The 26,653-nt window shown below is 40.1% G+C and overlaps 1 protein-coding gene across 1 annotated transcript in view; it reads left to right on the top strand.

Moving 5' to 3' along the window:
• Nucleotides 1–26,653, top strand: part of P3H2 (prolyl 3-hydroxylase 2) — a 143,350-nt gene that overhangs the window by 105,714 nt on the left and 10,983 nt on the right. The window contains exons 2-12 of the mRNA XM_038749107.1: nucleotides 3,248–3,400; nucleotides 4,328–4,517; nucleotides 7,024–7,155; nucleotides 8,926–9,068; nucleotides 11,811–11,900; nucleotides 14,537–14,577; nucleotides 16,584–16,678; nucleotides 21,429–21,556; nucleotides 22,017–22,112; nucleotides 24,934–25,084; nucleotides 26,293–26,410. Coding sequence (XP_038605035.1) covers nucleotides 3,248–3,400; nucleotides 4,328–4,517; nucleotides 7,024–7,155; nucleotides 8,926–9,068; nucleotides 11,811–11,900; nucleotides 14,537–14,577; nucleotides 16,584–16,678; nucleotides 21,429–21,556; nucleotides 22,017–22,112; nucleotides 24,934–25,084; nucleotides 26,293–26,410 — 1,337 coding nt within the window. The remainder of the gene's footprint in view (nucleotides 1–3,247; nucleotides 3,401–4,327; nucleotides 4,518–7,023; nucleotides 7,156–8,925; nucleotides 9,069–11,810; nucleotides 11,901–14,536; nucleotides 14,578–16,583; nucleotides 16,679–21,428; nucleotides 21,557–22,016; nucleotides 22,113–24,933; nucleotides 25,085–26,292; nucleotides 26,411–26,653) is intronic.

The following is a 26,653-nucleotide window of genomic DNA, read 5'->3' on the forward strand; positions in this document are numbered from 1 at the left end:
CATTTTTCTACAAAGAGTTTAGTCCATGTTTTCTCCTCTCCTCGAGTACCTCCAGTGGTTGCCCCATCCACCTCAGCATCAAACAGAAAGTCCTTACTGTTGACTTTAAAGCTCTTGATCACCTTACCCCCCCATCTTTCCTCTTTGATTTCCTACTACAACCCAGCACACATACTTCACTCCTCTAACACCAATCTATTTATTGCACCTCAATCTTGCTATCTCGCCACCAACCCCTTACCTATTTCCTGCCTCTGACCTGGAACTCCCTCTTCCTTCATATCCAACAGTAGCAGGGCATAGTGGATAGAGCACTGGCTGGGAGTTAGAAAGTCATGAGTTCTAATCCTGACAATTGTCTGCTATGTGATATTGTTCAAGTTGCTTCACTTCTCTGGGCCTCAGTTCCCTCATCTGTAACATGGGGATTGAGATTGTGAGCCCCATGTGGGACAGAGACTGTGTCCAACCCAATTTGCTTGTATACACCCCAGCACTTAGTACAGTGTCTGCATATAGTAAGCACTTAACAAATGCCATTATTATTATTGTTGTTATCCTGTGAAGTGAACTGACCTTCACTTTCTCCACCTTCAAAGCCTTATTAAAATCACATCTACTCCAAGAAGCCTTATCCCAAGTGAGTTATCACTTCCCCTACTCCCTCTCCCTTCTTTGTCACCCTGGTCTTGTATATGTACCCTTTATTCACCCCACCTGCAGCCTCACAGCACTTCTCTGTAATTTCTTTTAATGTCAGTCTTCCCCTCTAAACTGTGAGCTCCTTGTGCACAGGGAACACACTTACAAACTCTGTTATAGTGTACTCTCCCAAGTACTTAGTAAAGTGCTCTGCTCAAACAAAGTGCTCAATAAATATGATTGATTCTAGAGTAGCATGATGACTTTCTGTATGTAGGAGAAAACTCAAGCAGCCTTATCACTTTAGCTGAGACCAACAAAACTCCTTCCAGGTTTGAAACGGAGTATGCTGAAAGCACCAAGTATGCCCAGCTATATCTACCAAGCTCTGAATGGTGAATGCTTTCATATCTTGGTGAATGTTAATGCTTTTGCTCTTGGAGCCTTTATATTTGTGCACAAGCTTAAAAACATACACGACCTGACTCTCATAAGGATTGAGGGCTAGTGATACATGTTACCTTCAAGTTCAGGTTAAGCAGCTCCAGTGGGGCATTCCAGCCTGTTGCTTCCTTCAAACTTCTTAATCATCATAATAATAATTGTGGTATTGGTTAAGTGCCTGCTATGTGCCAGGCACTGTATTAAGTGTTGGAGTGGAAACAAGCAATTTGGGTTGGACACAATCCCTGTCCCATATGGGGCTCATAGGCTCCATCCCCATTTTACAGATGAGGTATTTGAGGCACAGAGAAGTGAATGACTTGTTCAAGGTCATACAGCAGACAAGTGGCGGAGCTGTGGGATTAGAACCCATGACCACCTGACTCTCAGGTCTGTACTCTATCCACTATGCCATGCTGCTTCTTAATATATCTAAGTGATTCATCCTAGAGAATATATTTAGTTGGCCATTGTTAGGCAGACCATATAAAGCAACTCAAAATTCCCGACACTGGAAGAGTAGGCGCCTTCGCCCTCCCCAACCCCCACCTTTGGGTCTATTCTATTTACCACATGCTAAACACTGTAGGTAGATACAAGATTATCAGGTCCCCTGCAGTCCATGTCCCACATACGGCTCACAGAAAGGGGGATAGAGAACATCAATTTCATCCCCGTTTTATAGATGAAGGAACTGAGGCAGAGAGAAGTTAAATGACACGGCAGATAAGTGGCAGGGCAAGAGGGAAAGAAGGTAATGAAAGAAAGTATTGAACTCACAACCCAATGTCTTGGCTGCTGGGCAGTTGAGGGAAGAGAATGAGGAAAGTCCTGTGGGACAGGTTCCTCTTTACTATCTTTCAAACCTCACCTCTGCAGGAGGTTGTGGGCGAGAGTGTGAAAAGAGGAGAAGGTTGTCGTCATTGCTGAGAAAAAATTAAGGACTCTCTCAGCTGCTGAATTTGCCCACCTTTCCTGGACAGACTATCAGTTTACTCAAAAACCAGCTTCCGCACTAGTCCCATTCACTCAGTCCAAGCAACACACATTTTATTTGCTGGATCCTTCAGATGAGTTATATTCAGGTTGCTTTTATAGCTTGGATGCTTAATAAAATTTGATGACAATGACTGTTTTCAAGACTGTAGCAACTGTAAATTCACTAGGATTTTCATTTGATTTTTATCTTCATCGTTATTCAATTTTGAACGAAGGAGAATTCTGAATATTTACAAGTTGTGCCGAGTAATTATTAAAAGCATGCTTAAATCTGTAAAAAAAAAATATTTGGTTTGTTGTTTGGAAGCTTAACATTTCACCAGATGTGCTGTAGAGCTACACAGGGTGTAGCATGCATTGCAACAATTAAACTTTATTCCTTATTCATTTTTTTTAACTTTTTCATGAAAAGGCCAAATGCTGGGAGAATTTGATTTGTCTTTTTTAGGGATCACTCATGATAAGTGAATTCTCCAAATAAACTCCAACTCAAACATTTTGGGAACTGATGTTTTGTTTACCTGCCTGTTTTCAGTCAGAGGCAGAGTGAAAAGATTGAAAGTTTGTTTCAGAGGTGAAATAACACTTGAAACACACCATTTTGATTTAATGTTAAGGAATTAAAAGCATATGGGTTATACTTCCCAGAAAACAGGCCTTAGTATTGAGGAGAAAACCACCGGACATGGGACAAAGTTCCTTTATATGATTTCATTGAACTCTACATGTGCGGAAAATATTTCAGAGGTAGTTGCTGGTCCTCAAACCTTAAATATTACAAAAACACCTTGTCTAAAACAGTAGCTGAATAAATCCATGTAGAGTTACGCATCAACCCAACAGAGGGCTGGATGTTTTTAGAGTAATGATAATATCTTGAATATGTTATAGAGCTTTTGTTTTCGGGAGGACTTTCCCATCGGTTGTCCTATTTCATTCAATGTCCTTCTAAGGTTAACAAGGGCCATATTAATGAACCCATTTTCTAATGAAAAAAACTGAGCCCCAGGGTAGTTGGGACTTGCCCAGGGTCACTTGGCAGGCTGGTGGTTGAGCTGACTAGATCCCAGGTTCCCAGACGTAAGCCAGTTCCACTACACCACACTTCCCTCCATTTAATGAGTAGAAATGACATACTTTTTGGCTTTCTTTTATTCCCCAGTTGAACGAACTGGAAAAAGCTGCTGAAGCTGCACACACTTTCTTCATGGCCAACCCAGAGCACATGGAAATGCAGCAGAACATTGAAAATTACAAGACGATGGCTGGAGTGGAAATGGTCCACTTCATAGATCGAGAAGCCAAGCCACACCTAGTGAGTATGAAGGACCAGTGACTCTCATTGGACTGGAACGTTGAACACAGACATGTTTCTCTTAAGTAAGGACAGGGAAGAAGTAATATGTATTTACTCCAATGGTAAATATGCCCCAAATTTTAATTCAATGCATTAAAATACCATAAAAAAATGATGTGTTCTTATTTACCACCTGAAATATCATCCCAAGTGGGTGTGATGTGATGATAACCTTGGTACCTTATAAAATTTTTTATGATATTAAGTGCTGACTATGTGCCAGGCACTGTTCTAAGCACTGGGGTAGATAAAAGGTAATCAGGTTGGATACAGTCCATTTAATAATAATAATAATAATGATGGCATTTATTAAGCGCTTATTATGTGCAAAGCACTGGTCTAAGTGCTGGGGAGGTTACAAGGTGATCAGGTTGTCCCACAGGGGGCTCACAGTCTTAATCCCCATTTTACAGATGAGGTAACTGAGGCCCAGAGAAGTTAAGTGACTTGCCCAAAGTCACACACTGACAATTGGTGGAGCTGGGATTCGAACCCATGACCTCTGACTCTGAAGCCCGGGCTCTTTTCACTGAGCTACTCTGCTTCTCTAACATTTCCCATGTGAGGCTCACAGTTTTAATCTCCATTTTGCAGTTGAGGTAACTGAGTCCCATAGAAGTTAAGTGATTTACCCAAGGTCACACAGCAGAGAAGTGGTGGAGTTGGATTTAGAATACAGGTCCTTCTGACTCCCAGACTCGTGCTCTTTCCACTAGGCCATGCTGCTTCTCACGCTGATTGAAGCTATTAATTTGTCAAGGAACATGCTGGTTTTCCCTTTGTGACCAAAAAATCTAGCACACATAATTCTGAATCAATTTGCATGTTGTATTTGAACACAACTGTCATTTCTCTTAAGTGACTGTTCTTTTCATTGTCTTGCAGGAGAATTACAGTGCAGGGGTTAAACACTATGAAGCAGGCAATTTTGAGCAGGCAATTGAGTCATTCGAGAAAGCTCTAAAGGAGTATTTCATAGCAGATGTGGAGTGTCGCGCCTTATGTGAGGGACCTCAGAGATTTGAAGAATATGAGTATTTGGAGTATAAAGCCAGCCTCTATGAAGCCATTGCAGGTAAAATGCCTAATCTAGAAATGACAGACCCTAGAATTATGATAATCAATTCAGTCATTAACTTCAAAATATCCCTTAAAAGCAGACCATATGACTAATTTCCCAGGGGATTAATTACCCAGTTTGCAGATAGTCCAAAGGCCTCTTACTTCATACTTTTTTGATCCCTTCAGATTGTATTTTGGCTATTTCAATCAATCAGTGGTGCTTATTGGGTGAAGAGCACTGTACTATTCATTCATTCATTCAAAAGTATTTATTGAGCGCTTACTGTGTGCAGAGCACTGTACTAAGAGCTTGGGAAGTACAAGTTGGCAACATATAGAGACGGTTCCTACCCAACAGTGGGCTCACAATCTAGAAGTACTTGAGTTAGTACAAAGATACTACAGCTTGTTCTTATCTCTGCCAACATTTTTAACATAAATGTGTCAAGTCCATTTCATAACATGGAGTCACCTTTGATCTAAAAGCAAGTTGAAGCCCTTGGTGAAAATAAAGTTTTTGTATTATCCTCGTAAGGCAGAGGAAATTGAGAAGGCTTTAATTTGTCACATGGGGGAATCTGGGTAAAACCAAAATTGTTGTCAGTTAGCTCTTTTTCCATACTGTCCATCTCCAAATCTAAATGTGTGACTTTAAGGCCAGTGTGAAGATTTTCAAACATATAATTTGTATTTTTTCTTAGGTATTGTACCCCAATGACTAACGAGACAATTAAATGTCCCAAATATATTCCCTCCATAAATCAATCCTTTTTGTTCTTCTGCAGTAGAAGCTTTCTGTAGATGAACCTAGCACTCTACCACTCTGCAAGCGGAAGTTGAAATTTCTTGGCAAGCCCCAACACTGGCCCACTTCTTCAAGTCTCTGGAAGGTTAGAGACTGTATGAACCTCCACATTCAAACCCTGTCCCTTGGGAAGTGAAAACAAAACTTGGGAGCCTTAAAGCTGCTCAGGTCATTTTCTAAAATGAGGTTCTTTCAGATGTCTCCTGTAACTACCAAGTTGGCTCTCAGCTTCACTACTAGCATCCTAGCTGCATGATATAGAGCCTAAAAGCAAGAATAGATTAAAATGAAGAGAGACCAAAAATTCAATGCCTAAAAAAAATTATAACTACAAGACCAGGAAGTTTCTTATCTGATCCAAAGCTCAATTCATTGAACAAGAAGCTGGTTTTATCAAATGATAAATCACTTCATCCATTAAAAAGAAAGTAATGACTCTTATTGGACACAAAAAGCTATTTCATAGCAACTGAACCTCATGAGCTTTGAAACCAAAATCGCTTGCTACTCCTACTGTTCTTTTTCTGCTAGGAAAAAATGTTTCCATTCTCTTTTACTCTTCTGGCTCAAAAAGAGAATGTCACAGAAATAATTAGAAAAGCAGTCATCTTAATACAAAAGCTGCTTATTTTCAAATATTAAGCTAACTATAGGCCTAAGGACTTACTGAGGCTTGAAGCTGCAGGGCTGGATCTTGGGTACCAAGAATCACCATAGGGTGATTAAGTGGAATCTGGGCCATTGTCATTCACTATGACAGGCACTGCATTTCCTTCCTGATCTGCTATGCGGTCCTGGTGAAGTATTAATGAAAACTCCATTGTACCACTTGCCGAACAGAGGAGCCTTTGAAAGAAGCTCCTGGCTGTAAATTAAATTAGACAGCCATGAGGCAATGTGATTTTATCACTACTCTAGAGGGAGCTTATTTGGCACTGAAATGAATGAACTATTCTCAGACTGAAGAAGTACAGCCTCCATCTTCCTTTATAAAAGTGTGTGTGTGTGTGTGTGTGTGTGTGTGTGTGTGTTTGTACATATGTATGTCGTGCTCTGGCATTTGCAGTTTGACTTCTTTCAGGCCCAATCTTTTCAGGTGAGGGGTTCAGAGCAAAAGAATACTAAGTAGCTTGTTCCTTCTGAAATTCCTGAAAGCCATCTAGGGGTGTGAACTTGGGCAGAGAAGTAAAGGAGCATTTGGGCGCAAGAACAAGATACTTCATCTGAGTGGCCATCCTCATTCTCCTCTCCCATAGACAGCCAGTCTTATGCTATGGCAAAAAGACAGGACCAGAGTATATCATTATGTGATTCTCAGATAATATACCAAAGCAGAACATTTTCTTAAATATTACTTTAAAAACAACACTATTTGATTTTCTTCCTTAGAAAACTATTGTTTTCCCTCAAAGTGTGCAAAGGGACCATCACCTCACTGTCTGAATCTTTTCCCATAGCTTATGACGTGAAACTATCATCCCTAAACTGGTTCTTTTTTAAATGCATAAAGCATATTGATCTTTTCAGCCACACTCACACTTATGGATTGGATCTCACGGTCAGCAGGGTCATGATCAAATATAAAGGAGAAGGATACTTATATGTCATTCAATTTCAACATATATATTTTGAGAGAGAGACAGAGAGAGAGAGAGAGAATGAATGAATGAATGAATGAATGATACTTCCTTTGTCTTGTATTTTTCCCTTCCAGATCACTACATGCAGATCTTGGTTTGTGAGCATGAATGTGTCAGGGAACTTGCCACCCGCCCTGGACGACTCTCGCCTATTGAGAACTACCTTCCCCTCCACTTTGATTACTTACAATTTGCCTACTATCAAGGTAAAGTGCAGCCATTTCCCCTTCCTCCAAAGTTTCCACTTTTTGTCAATCCAGGTTCATCACTAGAGAAGCAACCTAATAGAGCACGAGCCTGGGAGTCAGAAGGACCTGTGTTCTAATTCTGCCTCTGCCACTTGGTTGTTGTTTGACCTTGAACAAACACTTAATTTCTCTGTGCCACAGTTACCTCAGCTGAAAAATGGGTACTATGACTGTGAGCCCCAAGTGGGGCATTTACTATGTCCAACCTAATTAGCTTGTATCTACCCCATCACTTAATACAGTGTCTGGCATATAATAAGTGCTTAAAAATATCATTAAAATCACTGTAGACAGCACCTTTGTTAAGTTCTGTCTGCTAATAGCACCTTTATTTTTGTGTAATGCTTTTATTCCAAAGCACTCTTACATTACTTACTCCATTTTTACCCTCACAATAACCCTATGACCCTGCTTATTCACTATCCAACTAAGTTTTCTTTGCCACTGTAGGACTGAAATTCTTTTCCATTTCTCACATTCCTAGCAAACCCATACTATACGTTTTTAACAAAAGAAACAGAAAATAATGTTTGCTTTTGTTTTCATCTGAGTGATTATCAATGTGAAAAAAAAGACAAACTCCCACAGCATCAATTCTGAAAAGTAAAGGTCACTTTTATCATTCTTTCCACTCTAACACATGGTGAAATGGGTGGTATACAGCACCTTTAATAAAGCATATCCTGAAGCATCACATTTTAGTCAACTGTTTCTGTTCTTATCCCCCTCCAACTCTGACAACCAAAATAGTCAAACTATTTATCACCACAGGACTGGCATTTTTTAAGTCATGGACAATTAATATATTGTGGATGGAATCATTTGGCAATTAATGTTAGCAGTACTGAGTTATTATTTTTATTATTATTGTTGTTACTACTATGGTATTTGTTAAACACATACTAAATGTCAAGCATTGTTCTAAGCACTGGGGTATAGATACAAGTTATTAAGGCTGGAGACAGTCCTCCCTGTCCTACATGTAGCTCACAGTCAAGTCGGAGGGACAACAGGTATTGACTCTCCATTTTACAGATGAAGAAAATGAGGCAGAGAGAAGTTAAACAACTTGGCCATGGTCACACAGCGAGCAAGTGGCAGACCCAAGATTAGAATCCAGGTCCTCTGATTCCCAGGTCTGTGTTTTTTCCACCAGGTCATGCTACTCCTCAGGTTAATCCTTTAGTTATAGAAGATCACTTAGCAGAGGGTCTCAGACTGTATGCATAGGAGAGGGTTCACACTGATTTTCAAAAAAAAATTTTTCCCTTTGTATAAGATAATGCTGGCATGGGGAGATGAAAAAAATACCTCATCTGCTACTCCTTTGGACAAACTATGCAAAATCCCTACTTATTTGTAGTAATGCCCATCAAAATAAATCATCATATACCTGTATATAGTCTGGTGGGATATTTTTAGCACTCACCATTTCTCTAAAAATTGAAGACAATGTGTCTGCATAGTGTTTAGGAGATGAATAACAAAGGCATATTTAAATGTAAAAAAGCAAATCCTGCCCCCAGTTGCAGTGCCCAAGTGCATGTGTGGGTGTTGAGTGATTGTCAACTCTTTTTGGGCAAAGGACATGTCCACCAAGACTGTTGTACTGTACTGTCCCAGGCTGTTAGTGCAGTGCTCTGCACATACTAAGCACTCAGTAAATACCATTGATTGGTAATTTCAAGCTTGTTCCTAAGCTGTAACATACCCATTGATCTTTTTCAGTTGATGAATATGTGAAAGCATTAGAGTGTGCCAAATCCTACCTTCTATTCCATCCTGATGATGAGGATGTCCAGGATAATGTGAGCTATTATGAGAGCCTGTTGGAAGAAGGTTTGGACCCAGAAACCATTGAACCAAGAGAGGTGAGACCAACATTATCTGTTAATACTTCTGACCACACTCTGTTCATGCCATATTTTAATTAATTGAAAAAATGCATAGACTAAATATGCTATTTTCCTATCATTGCTGATTTGAAAGAGAAAATTTAGAGTAGCAGTTGCATGTTTCTCAGGACCATGCTTTTTTGTGAGCCCCAGCATCATTTTGGGCTTCCATTACTGTGCCTCTTCTTAGTATTTCATTCCTTCCCCTGCCATCATCACATTTATTTTGGAGGAGATTCCCTAAATCAATCAATCATATATATTGAGCGCTAAATCACCATTGATAGAAATGATGTTTTCCCTGCATTCCATGCCAAAAATTAAACCCCATCAGGTTAGTCAAGTCCTTCCAATCCATGCCGACCAGGAAGGAAATTCCACCATATTAGGGATCTTGGGGGAGGAAAGAGCCACATTTGAAAGTGTCCAAGAATATTTCTGAAGATAAATTTTCAGTTAAAATGGCAACTTTCAGCCTGAATTTGCTTAGGGAAAGCCTAATGTTAAACAAGGCATTATCAGGGATTGTGTATCACAAATAAGATTTACCTTTTAAGAATCATACACTTCCTGTCCCACTTTGGGCCTGCCCAGCAACCTTGTTGTACAGACATTTGCCTGACTGACAAAGGCCAATTTGAGCCTTTCTTCCTTCCAGTCCCTGTTGTCCAAACCAAACCTCTCTGCAGAGTGCATGGAGGCTCCATCTAGACCCAACCCTTTCCATTCATTTGGAGACAGTCTCTAATCAGTGCACGGTCATAGAGATTGGAAATGGACTTCAATAATTCCGTAATTAGATAGGTACCTCTCTAAGCTTCCAGTAACCCAAACAGTCAATGGAGGAAGCAGGCATTGAATCCAACCACATGGTTAAAAAAAAAGCAACCTCTGTCTGCCCCATATCTAACCAACTTTTGATTCTCACCAATACTATATGGAACCAAAAGTCAAAATATAAAATCTCTCAGCACTTGCCAGGAGTCAGATTTAGTCAGTACTGTTAAGACACTGACAGAGTCTAGAATATGCTTCCATAGGTGACATTCTCTTCATCAAGCCAGGAAAGGGGCTACTGCTATTAAGTGGATGTTTAGCTATCATAACGAACAGTCGCTCAATAACTACCTGTGACTCTGGGTCAACCAAGGTAATAAATTGAATGTGGCTGTTAGGGATTATGTCTGAGGTCAATTCTACTCAATTTCTTTACTCATGACCAGAATAAAGGAATTGAAAATAAGTTCATCACATTTGCAGAAGACACCAAATTAAAAAATAATAATAAAGAAATGGAAGCTTGATTATGGAGAAAATGGCCCTACAAAAAAATGGAATGAAGTAAAAATGATGCAAGAAAACTTAGGGATACAAAGAAAGGAAAAAACTGAATAAGCACAAGGAATACAGCTAAGAAATCCTGGAGATCTTCTTTGACCACAAGCAGAGTTTGTGACAGCAAACATATTACTGTTATTATACAAGCAATGTGGTATTTTGAAATATTAACTGGAGCATGACATTATAGAGCCAAGAAACAATTCAACAACTAAATACCATGGTGATCAGACCCTTATTGGAGTTCTGGGTTCTGTTTTAAGGAGAGAAACTGGAAAGGGTCCAGAGAAACAAAAAGATATGATTAAAAGGATGGAAACTAAGGTTCTAAAGAAAATATTCAAGGAAAATAATAAATTAATCTATCATTTGTTGAGTGCTTACTGTGTGCAGAGCACTGTACTAAGTTCTGGGAAAGTACCCTACATGTTCCCTGCCCCGAAGGAGCTTACAGTCTAGAAGGGGAGACAAACATTAAAAGTATTTATGGATATGTACAGAAGTGCAGTGGGACTGAGGGTGAAGTGAGTATCAAATGCTTAAAGGGTATAAGTCCAAGTGCCAGGGTGACACAGAGGGAGGGAAGTAGAGGAAATGAAGGCTTAGAGGAAATGAAGTAGAGGAAATGAAGGTTTGAAGATGGGGAGAGTAATGATCTGTCGGATATTCATTCGTTCATTCAATTGTATTTATTGAGTGTTTACTGTGTGCAGATCACTATACTAAGCGCTTGGGAAGAACAAATCAACAACATATAGAGACTGTCACTACCCAACAACGGGCTCACAGTCTAAGGGAGAGGTAGTTCCAGGTCAGAGGCAGAATGTGGGTACGTGGTCATTGTTGCAGTAGACAAGATCAAGGTACAGGGCATTTAGTGACCTTTTACCCATTTACACTTCACTCCTCTAATAGCTATCTTTAAGTGTGTGAGGGGATCTCAGAGAATATTGACCAGTTGTTCACATCCCCAGGAGGAGGAGAGGAAATGTCCTTATATTACTGTGGGAGAGGTTGGATATTAAGAAACCTTCTTGACTGTAAGGAGGATAAAACACAAGACCAAACTACCAGTGCTCAATACCCTATCCTTGGGTATCTTTAATGAAAAGAAGGGAGATCACCTTTACTGGATAGTTCAGTTATTTACTAATTATATCATATCTTCCCCACTGCTGAGTACAGTGTTTAGCACATAGTAAGGACTTAAGAACCATTATTATTTTTATTATTATTATTATGGAGCCAAACAAGGCCATTTCTTCATGTCCCATGGTCCAACTTTATTATCCTTATATTCTAAAATGGTTGACTTGTATAGTCATTTTATATCTTCATTATTTAATTGCATTCTCATCCCCACTGCTCTAATTTTTTCAGGATGCTGCTAAATTTCTGAAGCGTCACAAATTAGAATCTGAAATTATAAAATCATCTGCAGCTGGCCTGGGCTTCTTATATACAGAACCGGTAAAGAACAGTACATTTTTCCTATTCACTCTTTCTGCTTGTTTCTTGCTTTAGTTGAAGGTTTACAAGATAGATGGTAAAGGACTCGGGGCTTTCATACTAAGTCACTCCCTTATGGTGAACTTTGTAATAGAGAATGCCTTAATACAGTAAATGAGATCATCTGAACCTGTAGGCCTTACAAAAGCATTTGATACCTCTTTATAGTATAGGTTAAGTGCTTATTATGTGTCAAGCACTGCCCTAAGCACTGGGGTAGGAAATCAGGTTGGATACAGTCCCTGTTCCACATGGAGCTCCCATTCTAAGTAGGATAGAGAACAGGCACTGAATCCCCACTTTACAGATGAGGATACTGAGGCACATAACGGTTAAGTGACTTGTCCAAGGTCACACAGCAGGCAAGTGGCAGACTGGGACTAGAATCCAGGTCCTCTGACTTCCATGCTTGTGTTCTTTCCACTAAGTCACAGGACTTGAATGAAGCCTATGAAATTCAGAAGCCAGCTCAGGATTTAAGGTTTGGTTCCAAATGAAGACTCCTGGAACTGGCTGAAATTGTTTTATTGAATAGAACAGTCAGTGCTGGCTCAGGAGTTTCTGGAAACTGCTAAAATATTTGGTTGTCCTGAGGAGAAGAAGAAGATCCTGAGATTATCCCATAATGATAAGACTGGATGCATCAGAATTAGAGAATCCTTTCTCCAGCACTAATAGAATAAAGCAGAGCATCGTACAGTTTCATCCATATGTTCTAGATGGCCGTAGTGGAAGACTCAACAAGGAATTTGAAGTTTCTGTCAGAATTCAATTCCGATACTCCGAGTGATTCTTTTAAATTTAATATGCAGAAAGAATCATCAAATACTTTGAACGCTCATGCAGTAGCTCTTTTACACTCATGATTGTGATCTGAAAGCCCATCTCACAAAAAGATATACAGGTCAGCTGCTTCTCAGTCAATCAGTAATATTTATTTAGCACTTGCTCGATGCAGAGTACTGTACTAATTGCTTGCTAGATTACAATAGAGTCAGTAGGCACAGTCCCTGCCCTTGAGGAGCACAAAACACTGTGGACTGATTTGTCTAAAGAGATCAAGATTATGAACTAGCCCACGTCTGGCAAATCTGACCCACATTCAAGCACCTCCATCAGGGAAAAAGAGTTGAATGGGGTCAATGAATTCTGTTAGTTGGGAAGCACATTGTGCCATGAAGAAAGGATCAACAAGAAGACATAAAACTCTTCAAGAAGAATTAAGTGTCCTTGGGGTAATACAAAAACATGATATCAAGATTCTAATGAAACTGAAGGTCTAAAGGACAATTGTCTCTAACCTTCATTAATAAAAAATAGGCTAAATGAGTTGGGATTTTTTTTAAACTTGGAAAAAGCCAATTCTAGAGTGAATGAATTTTCCCCAAGGGTTTCTCTTTCAAGATGGTGACCCACTGTCTTCTATTTGCATAGAGGACAGAATGAGAGAAAAATAAGCTCAAGATTCAGAAAGAAGCGTTTAGTTTTTCCAAAAAATGGAGGAACGTCTTGACTGTAATTGATTAAATCCTGAAATATATTTTGAAAGAACCAAAAATCACATCTAGCACCATGGGTAACCGTTGCAAAAGACATCATTACATAGATGAGATGCTGAAGAAATTCTCGGCCATGCATTTATCATCTAGCCACACTCCTACACACTGATAAAAATCTGACCATCAGTAATATTATCTTCAAAAATGAAGGATGGAGCTATATTGATAAATATTTGGTAGAGAGGAAAGAGAGTATATAAGGTGTGCCTGTATGTATCACATATGGGTTATGTTTATGGAAATATGCATGAGTCACATGAGGTTTTTATCTAGTTCTTTTAAGGATCACTCCCAGTAACTGGATCATTTCTTACAAGTTACTACAAGAAACATGAAATAGTTTTGCCTACTGCCTGATGAGTTCAGAGAAACTGTTCTCAGTCTTGTTTTCTGGCAGTACTGTTCTTTGCTCTGAGATGACTGTGAGTATAGTTTATCACCAGACAAGAGAATCTTGAAGGAAAATGTTTTCTGAGAGTAACTGAGTTGCATATAACAATAATAATAATAGTGATGATAATAATGATAATAATAATTATAGTGGTATTCTTTAAGCACTTCCTATGTGTCAAGCACTGTTCTAAGCTCTGGGGTAGATAAAAGCTAATCAGGTTGGACACTGTTCCTGTCCTGCATGAAACTCACAGTCTTAATTCCCATTTTACAGATAAGATAACTGAAGCACAGAGAAGTTAAGTGACTTGCCCAAGGTCACTCAGTAGACAAGTCATGTGATTATTTCAAGCTTGTACTGAAGGCTATTTATAGATTAGCACCTTCAAGGATTACAAAATCAGGGATGTTTCCTTTTATCTTGTCCAAAAAACCCTGTTTATTGCTGTTTAATTTTGTTATAATCTGGTACTATAGCAAGCATAAAACATTGCCATCACTCTCCCATAGCCCACACTCTTAAATAAGCTTTAAAAGTGTATGTTCTCACATATAATTATTAAGATCTCATCATTTCATGTCTTTATTTCTTTCTGGTGATGCTCACATTGTTAGCACAAAATAACAATTACTCTTTTATTACAGAATTACTGGACCAGCTATGGCGGTCGTCAGGATGAAAACCAGTAGGTCACAAGTTATTCCTAGAAAAAAGCTTTTTTGTTCAGTTAACACATATTCATTCATGTGTGTGTGTATGTTTACATATATGCATGTACTTCATTAGCCACAATCTTATGGCATTCTGAACACTGGAAACCTCAGCCACAAGTGATGCAAATGACACATACCTCAGATCAGGAAAGGCTCCTTTCACATGCACATAGGGTAGAGCGGAATGTCAGTTGGGTAAAAAATATTTCAGCCATTATTACCTATGTGGGTAGACATTATTATTATTATTATTATTATTATTATTATTATTATTATTATTATAATATTTGTTAAGCACTTACTATATGCCAAGCACTGTTCTAAGCACTGGGGAAGGTACAAGGTAATCAGGTTGTCCCACGTGGGGCTCACAGTCCTAATCCCCATTTTACAGATGAGGGAACTGAGGCACAGAGCAGTTAAGTGACTTGCCCAAAGTTACACAGCTGATAAATGGCAAGCCAGGATTAGAGCCCATGACCTCTGACTCACAAGCCCGTGCTGTTTCCACTAAGCCATGATGCTTTCACCTACAACAGTGGCATCTTCAAATACCAAGGACAGTGTTATATATTTGGGAGCTTGTGTGTAATATATGTACTCCAATTTTTATTGTTATTATTATCATATATGTATGCACATGTGCATACTTCTTTCTATACACCCACTTGTACATAAACACATAGATCTATTTAGAAGCTTAATATTTTGGTCAGTACTTTTTTGTTTTTTATGGTATTTTGTTAAGTGCTCACTATGTCCAGGCACTGTATTAAGTGCTGGGGTAGATACAAGTTAATCAGAACAGTCTATGAGCCACCTGGGCCTCACAGTCTTAATCCCCATTTTATAGATGAGGTAATTGAAGCACAGAGAAGTTAAGGGGCTTTCCCAAGGTCACACAGCAGATAAGTGGGGGAACTGGGAGTAGAAACCAGCTCCTTCTGACTCCCAAGCCCGTGCTCTATCCACTAGGCCATGCTGCTTGTCTGTACCAAGTATTATTTGACCCAGGCTTATCTGCTTCAGCCACAGTTTCTTCGTAGTTTCACTGGACATTTCCAAGAATGTCTTTCTTTCATATGTCACTTGAAAATATATATCTTTGATTAAACCAGCCCACACTCAAGTGTGGATTGAATGTATGTGTAGACACACTAACACAAGCACACACACACTATCTCAAGTATTCCAAATGATCAGTATTGAGACCATTGTGGATCACTAATTCCGATGGATAACTTAGAGGTAGGGGCAGTTTAAATCCCTTTTCTGTCCAAGAGTGGGCCAAGGGAGTCTCCGTGCCAGGGTTGGAAATCAGGATCCTAACATCACCCTTGCACTTCATTGCAAAAGGAGGATTGCTTTTAACCTCTCCCCGCCATAGAGTCAAAGCTTTTTATGGAAGCAAGGGGAAGCCTCTGGGTAAACAGTAGCCTCTTCCGAAGCTGAACAGGTTTTAGATTTTAGATATGAGAGAGTTTGCTGCAATATATATGTTGATGCCTAGATTTAGCAATCAGAGAGGTAGAGACTTCATACTTTTGAAGGGTGGGTTGCTCCTTTGGTGTTTGTTTTCTTTTACTGAACATCTTCAGCACAGCTGTCTGTTCAGTGCTATTTCTGCCTGACTTTCTACTTAGTTAATGTGATGGGGTTATCTTTTGAACACCAACATTAGCACAACACCTCCAGGGTATTCAACCAGGAGTAGGGCCAAGCAGTCATCAGATCTGAGGATCCTCATCCTGAAAATACTCAGTGGAACCTGCATAAAATCCTGACTGAGGCATTGCCACAATGAGCATCTTATGAGAAGCACACTCCAAATTACTGAAGTGTCTATTACATATTCTGTACATGCATACAAAGACACACACTTGTGTGTTAAAGCATACTAGAAAACCAAAACATCTTTTTACAATTAGGACATCCAGCTCATTGAGTGATCCCTGTTTTATCTTCTGTCTATGAATAGGGTCCCTTCAGGTGTTAACAGTGAGCTGGCTGAAGTACACAGACAATCAATGGAAAGGAAGACTATCACCAACACTGAGAGAGAGCTGAAGGAGGGTAAGTGTTGCAAACAGAATTTAACGTGCAGAGCCAGGAATTCGAAGCTCTTAGGAAATAGGATTTAAATTCAGCCTCTCCATGTCCCTTCTGAGATTCAGGTTATCTATTTAACTATTTTGGGATTAGTAACTATCCTCTTTAGCTTTTTGTGACAAATAAGAAATCAATGAGATGAGCCAAATAAATCAATAATCAGTTGTATTTATTGAGCACTTTCAGTGTGCAGAGTACTGCACTAAGCACTTGGGAGAGTATCACACAATAGAGGCTTTTTTGAATGGTATTTAAGTACTTACATGTGTGAGACACTGTACTAAGCAATAGGATAGATACAAGAACCTCGTTTTGGGCACAGTCCATGTCCCATATGGGGCTGACAGTCTTAATCCTCATTGTACAGATAAGGTAACTGAGGCACAGAGAAATTAAGTGACTTGTTCAGGGTCATATAGGAGACAAATGGCTGAGCCGCATTTAGAACCCACGCCTTCTGACTCTCAGGTCCTTCCTCTTTCCACTAGGCCACACGGGTAGATGGTAGACATCGTTCCTGTCCTCAAGAAGGGTACAGTCTAGTGGGAACTGCAGGGCTTCAGGGCATAGGGACTGATTTGACTGACTGATTAGAGGGAGCATTCACCTCCATGGAATTGTCACTGGGGGGCCGAAACCACTTGTTTCTTCCCCTCAGCCTTTTAGACAGAGTTGGAACCAGAAAGGGGCCAGAGGTGGATCCAGGATGACAGCTCCATCTTTGTCTTCTGGTAAGGAGAGAAAGATGATGAAGATGCCACAAACACAGTCTGGTGTCCAAGGATCCTGGGGGCTGAGCATGAGAGAATGCTAGTCAAAGGTTCAAAGCCATATTGAAGGCACATCTCCTCCAAGAGGCCTTCCCTAACTAAGTTCTCTTTTCCTTTTCTTCAACTCCCTTCTGCGTCAACCTGACTTGCTTCCTTATTCATCCTTTCTCCCAGCCCACAGCACCTATGTCCATAGCTGTAGTTTCATTAACTTATATTAATGTCTGTTTCCCCTTCTAGACTGTGGGCAGGAAATGTGTTTGTTATAGTGTACTGTCTCCAACGCTCAATACAGTGTTCTGCACACAGTAAGCACTCAGTTAATATGATTGACTGACTGACTGACAGGTAGGCACAAAACTTGGTGCAAGTGTGACCTGTGAGCAAACGAAGTCTGGGCACAGATAATTCTTCTTGCCCCCATCTTGGAGCTCCATGGGGTGGAACCATCCTCACCTTTCTGCAACCCTAACAGCTTAGATGTCCTGGGGGTACTCACCAAGGATTGGCTAGAGGTCAGGGTTACAGAGCCTCTGCACTGGTACTTCAGGACCACATGGGCCATGGTGTTTGGGTGGTCCCATGGTGTATGTGCTTGGGGAACACAATTAGGCTGACAAATTTCAAAGTCATTTCCTACATACCAAAGAAGTTGACTTTAAATACTAATTTGAATGGAAGATGAGGGAAATCATTTCCAAATGTCTAGGTAGAAGACAAAAAAACTTGGAACATGTAAAGATTATGCCACCTCTTTAGATTTTTGACACAAGAACTATTTCATTTCACTATGCTCTCCTGGTTAGTGATGTTGCTAAGATTTTTATGACCTGGGTCCTGCAGTTCCTGCTAGAGAGCAGGTCCAGAAGTGAGGAAAGATGTAGGAACTTTGGGTTTGACCAGTTGTGCATCTTAAATTTGTAGCTGGCAAATAGAGTATTGGACCCATACCTCTTGCAAATGAAAAGGACCAGAAAAATCAGAAAAATTGCAAGAACAAGAAAATGGAAGTATTTTCCAGCTTGTGGGGTTTTTATATTTTGTAAGTACTCACTGTGTGATGTGTATGTGCAGAGTTCAGGTAAAATTGTTCTGCCACAAAGGTGAGGATTAAATTAATGACTGCATGAAAAGAAAAATGAGATCCACTTTCCACCTCTATAAAAGCAGACACAAGATGTATAGACATACTGGGACTAAAACTCAAACAGCTGCAGAAGCTTCTTTGAAATGAAGTCTGATTCACCCATTCCCAGTCTTCTTTCCAGACAAACCTGTGAGCTGGCCTTGAGTTCTCCTTGTGCCACTTTGTTGGCTTTCTTACTCCAAAAAACAAGGAATGTGCTGCACTTGACAAAAAATACATTGCTTTTCCATTGAGCCACAGTGTGGAAAACGCCTAAGCTGTCTTGTCTTTTCAGTTTTGCAACAGCAAATATCTTTTCCATGACTTAAAGCTGTTTCACCTTGTAACTGAAAGAACATCTGTTTTATTTTATGACTTGGTATGGAACTGTAGGCCAATTTTCAGAATGTATATGAACTACACTGTGATCTTTGTAATGATTTTATATCAGGTTTCTTTGGACAAGAGGAAAACACTGTTTCTCTCTGCTGAAAAGGTAATAATTATAACAAATAATTATGGTACTTGTTAAGCACTTTCTATGTGCCATGCACCATACTAGGTCCTGCAGCAGACACAGAATAATCAGGTTAGATATAGTCCCTGTCCCAAATAGGGTTCACAATCTAAACAGGAAGGAGTAGGATTTAATCCCTATGTTACGGGTGAAAAAACTGAGCCCCAGAAAAGTCAAAAGACTTGCCCAAGGTCTCATAGCAGGCAAAAGGCAGATCTGGGATCAGAACTCAGGTTTTCTGACTCCCATTCCCATGCTCTTTACACTGGGCCATGCTGCTTTGTAGATAATTAGTATCTGACCAGAGCATGGAATAAGTCTTTCCTGGAGGTATTCTTCCTTAAATGGCATGTCCACAAGGTGAAGTTTGACAGTACAATAATAAATCCACCCAAGCCAGAGCTGGTAATGCTGGAGGAGCCATGCACAATGCAGGATATCTGCTAATACTATCCATCATTTTTACAATAATTTGAGGGCCCATGGTATGTGGGCTACTGAACTTGGCATTTGGAAGGTTACAAGTTTATGTCTATTTCCAATATCCTTGAGAATTTTACAATCTAGGTTGAAGACTCAGCAGGGTCTAGTGAATAGAGCATGGACCCCAGGAGTCCAAAGGACCTGTGTTCTAATACTGATCTGCCACTTGTCTGCTGTGTGACCTTGGGCAAATCATTTAACTTCTTTTTGCCTCATTTACCTCATCTGTAAAATGGGGGTTACTGCTGTGAGCCCCATGTGGAACGTGGACTGTGATCAACCTGATTAGCTTGTATCTACACCAGGACTTCTTGTGCTTGGAGCATAGTAAGTGCTTAACTAATACCATGAAAAAAAATAGAAGAAAATCAGCCCACAGCTTGAGTAAACATATTACAACATATTTAGCACCTCTTGCTTATCAATTATTTTCATTACAGCATTAATTAAGGGCCTACTATGTGCCAACTGCTGGTGTAGATACTAATCTAGAGATCAAACATAGTCTCTTCTCCCATGATACAACAATTTGCACTCTTTGTTCTTCCTAAAATAACCTCACTGTGCCTTGTTCTCTATTCTCCCAACTCCCGCCCATTACTCACATCTTTCCTCTTGCCTGGAATTCCTTCCAATTCAAATCCACCAGGCCATAATTTTCCCTATTTTCAAAACCTTCCTGTTCCATCTCACCAGGTCATCCCCACTCAACAGCTACCCTTAGAATTTGTCATACAACTAAGCTTAGTAGGTATGCTTAGCCTGAACAAACACATTTATGTATTTAATCTATTTAGCCTTCTGGACATCTGCTGCTGACAGCTATTGCACTGTTCATTTTTTTTTCTTTTCCAACCATTTGTGGATGGCTTAGATTGTAAGATCCTTGAGACAGGGATTAGTTGTCTTACTCGATTGTATCTTCTGAGAACTCAGAACCATGCTTTGAACATAGCAGGCACTTTGGTTTGCACTGTAGTGGCTACATGAAAATGCACCTTCACTACTGTGTTGACACTCGGGAAAGGGATCAGCTACCAAGGCTTGCGTTGCTTGTGAGAATTGTGGTAACATCACAAGTCAGATTTGCTGCATGCAACTTAAGTATCTTATATTGAAGATATAACCAGCATTATAACCATTTAACCAGCAGTAGTGAAGAAAACAAGCTAAAAAAAATCAAAGAAAAAAAGCCCAAATCAAGCCAGTTGATGGTCTTTTCATTGCTGATGATCAGCAAGGGCTGAGTGACTTAAGTCATTACCACTTGTTAAGGATGTGCTTGACTTTATTTTTTCTCAATTTCTTGGAGCTGGTCCTAGATCTAAAAATCCTGAGAGACAGACGTGTCCTCTAAAAACTTGACCCAATACCTCTGGTGTCCTATGGAATGCAACACATGTCTGAATGATTGACGATAATAAGTTTTTATTTTTGGGCCACAAGTTGTCTTTGTATCGATGAGGGAGATGAGTGGAGGATAATGCCAAGGTTGAGGCTTATGAGAAAGGAAAGATAGTGGTGTTGGATACAGTGACGGGAAGGACAAGGTTTGGGTGGGAAGGTGAGGAGTTCTGTTTGGGACGTGTTAAGTTGAGGTGTTTCACAATGTTAATATTATGTGATTCCCTGGTCCTTCTTGTCTTCTTACTTCTTTGGAAAACTTTGGAATTGACTTTGTTTCATCCCACTCTATCCGCTTCTCAGTCCAAAGGCCATCTGTTGAGGAGCAGATGAGGGGTGGGGGTTTCCTTCTGACCCTTTCATGTTAGCTCTCTGACAAGTTAAGAAATGATCTGCAGCTGTCTTTCCTTTCAGGTGGCCCTTTGCTGTTCAATGATGTCAAGTTTGTTTACAACTCAGAACAGCTGAATGGAACTCAGCGGGTGCTCTTGGACAATGTCCTGTCAGAGGAAGAATGTAGAGAGCTCCACAGTGTGGCCAGCGTAAGTACCTGAGGGGAGTTGGCTGCCTGGGGTGGTGAAGACTGGATAAAAGAATGGTGACAAAGGAGAGGAGCGCATAAGCCACCAGTTTCTCCTCTATGAACATTTTTTGCCCTCCCATATGACCAACCCTGGTGGGGAGATAGGTTACCATATTTGCCAGCATTACAGCCTGCTTTTTTGAGTAATTATTGCAACCCCAAATCAGGGGATGAGTTAATGAGGCAGGGACTTAAGTCAGGCTAAAAAAGGGGATCAGGAGAAAAGGAAGAGGTAAGAGGGAACTTGAGGCTGCTTCTATTACTTTTTACTGCCCTCTCACAGATGCTGCATACAATAAGTGCTCAATGAATTAAATTTAAATTGGGTGAAGATTATTGGTGTCATAGCTTTTTTCCAGGCAAAGCTCCCTCAAGAAAAAATTGAGTCTTCAACCCACCTCATTGCTTTCTGCTTCTAGGGAATAATGCTTGTTGGTGATGGATACAGAGGAAGAACCTCACCCCACACTCCCAATGAGAAGTTTGAAGGGGCCACCGTCCTTAAAGCTCTCAAGGTACAATATTTCCTCTTAGTTTTTTTTACTATCAATACACCATGGAGCAAAAATAGTATGCTCTAAACTTCCTTCATCCCTGAGCCAGAGCTGATTTTAATAATGGTGATGCTATTTGTTAAGCACTTACTATATGCTAAGTACTGTGCCAAGCACTAGGATAGATACACAGTGATCAGGTTGGACACAGTCCAGGAGGCTCCTCTTATAAGAGGGAACATAGGTCTTTGAATCCCATTTTAAAGGTGAGGAAACCGAGGCACAGAGAAGCTGAGTGGCTTACTCAAGGTCACAGAGCAGGCAAGTGGCAGAGTTGTGATTAGAATCCAAATCTTCTGATTCCCAGACTTGTGCTACTGTTATCGGTGATGGATGAAGGACAAAAGCTTTGGGAAACACTTTCCCCTGACTTGGATGACTGGCAGATTTGTTCCGTTGCCTATTTGTTTTTCCACTCATGCCTGTTGGCACCCACACCTTGTAGGGATGATCCAACATCAAGGCCAGGAGGTCACTAGCACATCTCAGAGAAGACTTCCCTAAGCCCTCCTTCCCTCTTCTTCAACCTTTTGGGCCACCCTGACTTGCTCCCTTTATTCATCCCCCTCTGAGCCCCACGGCACTAATGTACATGTCTGTAATTTATACTAATGTCTGTCTCCTCTTCTAGACTGTTAACTAATTGTGGACCAGGAATATGTTTATTGTTCTATTGTACTCTCCCAAGTGCTTAGTATAGTGCTCTGCACATAGTAAGTGCCCAGTAAATATGATTGACTGATCTAGTAGTTGTGACTTTTCTGTTCCCCGTCCTTTCTCAAGGCATTTCCTGCCTGGCCAGAGATACCTCCCTCTCAGTCAATAGAAGAATCATACTATCATGTAATGATAATAATTATTATTATTTATAGTATTAAGTGCTTACTATGTACCAGGTAGTGTCCTAAGTGCTGGGGTAGATACAAATAAATCAGGTTGGACAGTCTCTGTTTCATATGGGACTCACACTCTCAATCACCATTTTACAGATGAGGTAAATGAGGAACAGAGAAGTGAAGTGACTTGCCTAAGGTCACACAGCAGACCAGTGGTGGAACTGGGATTAGAACCCATGCCTTGCTGCTTCTCCATTATGCCATGCTGAAAGCTCATTGTGGGCAGGGAATGAGTCTTTTTATTATTGTATTGTACTCTCCCTAGCAGTTAGTACAGTGCTCTGCATCATCATCACCATCATCATCAATCGTACTGAGCACACCACAAGTGCTCAATAAATATGATTGAATAACTGAATTTAATATCATAATAATATTACCTCAGCCCGCGACTTTTAGTAACAATGTTTGAATGTGGAGTTTGTCATGAATCTGGCTGGTCAGTGGCTGTAAAGTGAAGAATAAGCAGTAGAATTTATAGGTGACCTATCAGTGCAGGGGGACCCCAGAGATGAGAACAGCTTTTATTGGAACCTCAAGTTCTTAACAATGCCCTGAACCCTCTGGCAAGTATGAGCCACAAGACTTGCATTTCATCCTAGACGTGACCACCAAAATGATACTTTCATTGGTCATCACTGAGTAATTGAGAAAACACCTAGCCTGTCTATACCAAATACCAAGACACTCCCATCAAACTATTCAACAAGAAGTAGAATCAAGAGAACCAGTTTCCAATTAATTCCCACCACTGCAGGGTCTTGACAGCCCAATGGCCAGTGTTACCATTTCATCTTGTAGACAACAAACCTCAGAATTTATGTGTATTATTAATTTATGCAGACTACTTATTTTTTCACTTTTTTGTTCTTCTGTTCTTTTCATCCTTCTGCTATTACCAGATGTAGCTCACTATTATATGGGTAAATAATTTGAGTCTTCCTGTCTCCCCCATTAGATTGTAAGTGCCTTGGGGCAGGGACTGGGTCTTTTTGCTTTAAATGAACTTTCTTAGTACATGGTTAGTTTAGCTTAGTTTAGCCCATGGGGGATGCTCAGTAAAATTATTAATTTTTGACACTGCATTTTACCACCTCTCTTTGGGAATGCCTTACTTGACAGAAAGCTTAGATCATAGTATTCACTGTGTTCAAGGTCACATATGTGTTCACGTGAATTCAACTCTTTCTTCTGGCATCATATTATGCTGTATACCCACAAGCTTGCCTTGTCAGAAAAACATTCCTTAATTTCGTTGTCCGGTCTTGCCAAAGAGTATAGAGAAAGCTACTTCTGGCTGTCCTGAGTATATTCTCAAACAGTTCCTTTTCAGTGTTCTCAAAATAATTTGTGTTTTGAACTAATAAGTTTTGATTTAATTGATGAGACCGAAGCATGAAGTAGGACAATTTTCTGACATTCATTTAATTAGTGGCAATCAGTGGTATTTATTGAGCACTTACTATGTGCAGAGCCCTGTTCTAAGAGCTTGAGAGTGCACAACACAACAGAATTAACAGACACACTTCCTGCACATTTTGAGCTTACAGTCTAGAGAGGGAGATAGGCATTAATATACATAAATTATGGGTATGTATGTTAGTGATGTGGGGCTGAGAGTGAACAAAGGTTGTAAATACAAACGCAAGGGTGAAACAGAAGGGAGTAGGAGAAGAAATGAGGGCTTAGGGAAGGCCTCTTGGAGGAGATTTGTTTTTAATAAAACTTTCAAGGTGGGGAGAGTAATTGTTGGATGTGAAGAGGGAGAGAGTTCCAGGCCAGAGTCAGGATGTGGGTGAGGGGTCAATGTTGAGATAGATGAGACTGAGGTACAGTGAATTGACTTTTGTTGGCCCCCATTCTAATGGTGTCTTATTTCTTTACAGTTTGGTTATGAAGGCCGAGTCCCATTGAAGAGTGCCCGCTTGTTTTATGACATCAGTGAGAAGGCCCGCAAGATTGTCGAATCTTATTTCATGCTGAACTCCACTCTATATTTCTCCTACACGCATATGGTTTGCAGAACAGCCTTGACTGGTGAGGCAACAATATCAAAACTCTAGCAATTCCCCCTGTCTTACCTCCTTCCCTTCCCCACAGCACCTGTATATATGTATATATGGTTGTACATATTTATTACTCTATTTATTTATTTATTTATTTTACTTGTACATTTCTATCCTACTTATTTTATTTTGTTGGTATGTTTGGTTCTGTTCTCTGTCTCCCCCTTTTAGACTGTGAGCCCACTGTTGGGTAGGGACTGTCTCTATGTGATGCCAATTTGTACTTCCCAAGCGCTTAGTACAGTGCTCTGCACATAGTAAGTGCTCAATAAATACAATTGATTGATTGATTGATTCACCACTGGTTAACGTAAAACAAGACTTAGAGATAAGCCGTTCATGTAAATGGTTTGACTGATAAGTACTCGGCTACCCTAAATCCAATGAATTATGTTCTACATTTTAGCAAGTCCACACTCTTCTCCATTTCTTCCCTTTCATTCATTACAGATTCAAAGATATTTCTCCTTACTATGCATTTTCCTCCCACATGCATTTCCCCAAATGACTAATGGATATGGGGAAATGTAGGTATTGCACTAAATCTTTTTTGCAGTGGAACCCTAGACTTGAAAGATTCCATGATGACTGCCATTTAACACAGGAGGCTCAGGAACAGGGAGCACAGGTGATGCCATGATAGAACAGAAGACTTCTCCCCCACACCCGTAGAAAGTATAAGCACACACAAACACACATGACATTCTGAGGGAAAATTCTATAAAATCAAATATATACCTTTTTTGAAGCGAAGAGGTTAATGTTTGTTTTTAACGTTCTCAGAAATGGGCCTCTTGAAATATACTTTCTTCCCATTTAACAATTTCAACTTCGGGAAATTTCAGCCTTTGAGGTGTTTTGCGGTTCTCATATGAAATTTGAGTTCATTCATTCAATCATATTTATTGAACACTGTGTTCAGAGCACTGTACTAAGTGCTTGGAAAGTACAGTTCAGCAACGAAGAGAGACAATCCCTGCCCACTACGGGCTTGAGTTGTCTTGCCACACCCCAACACCCTTCATTCCACAAGAAGTCCAGAGTGGCACTGGGTATCAAGAGAGGAGTCAGTCAAAATGCCCAATTCTTCATTGCTGAATAGGTAGCCCAAGCTGATGTAGGTGGTAGTCATATATCCCTGCCTCTTGATGTTTTTTCTTCTTTTCCCTCATGTGGCAGGTCAGCAAGACAGAAGGAATGATCTGAGCCACCCCATACATGCTGACAACTGTCTACTGGATCCAGAGGCCAATGAATGCTGGAAGGAGCCTCCTGCTTACACATTCAGAGACTATAGGTACAGTCCCATTCTAAATGTAGCACTCAATCTTGCAGCTGCCAAAATTTTTCAGCCAGTTGGAATAGTTTGACATGTTGAAGACATCAGGCCGTTTATATTACGAACATTTAGCTATACTTCCTGTTACACACCTGTTCTCCCTTTCTCCTAAGTTGTGAGCATTGTGTGGGACAGAGCTGTCTGATCTAATTGTATCTACTCGAGTGCTTAGCATAGTGAGCATCAAAAATACTTCCTACA

The sequence above is a fragment of the Tachyglossus aculeatus genome, chromosome 7 (genome assembly GCF_015852505.1).
Source record: "Tachyglossus aculeatus isolate mTacAcu1 chromosome 7, mTacAcu1.pri, whole genome shotgun sequence".
NCBI lineage: Eukaryota > Metazoa > Chordata > Mammalia > Monotremata > Tachyglossidae > Tachyglossus > Tachyglossus aculeatus.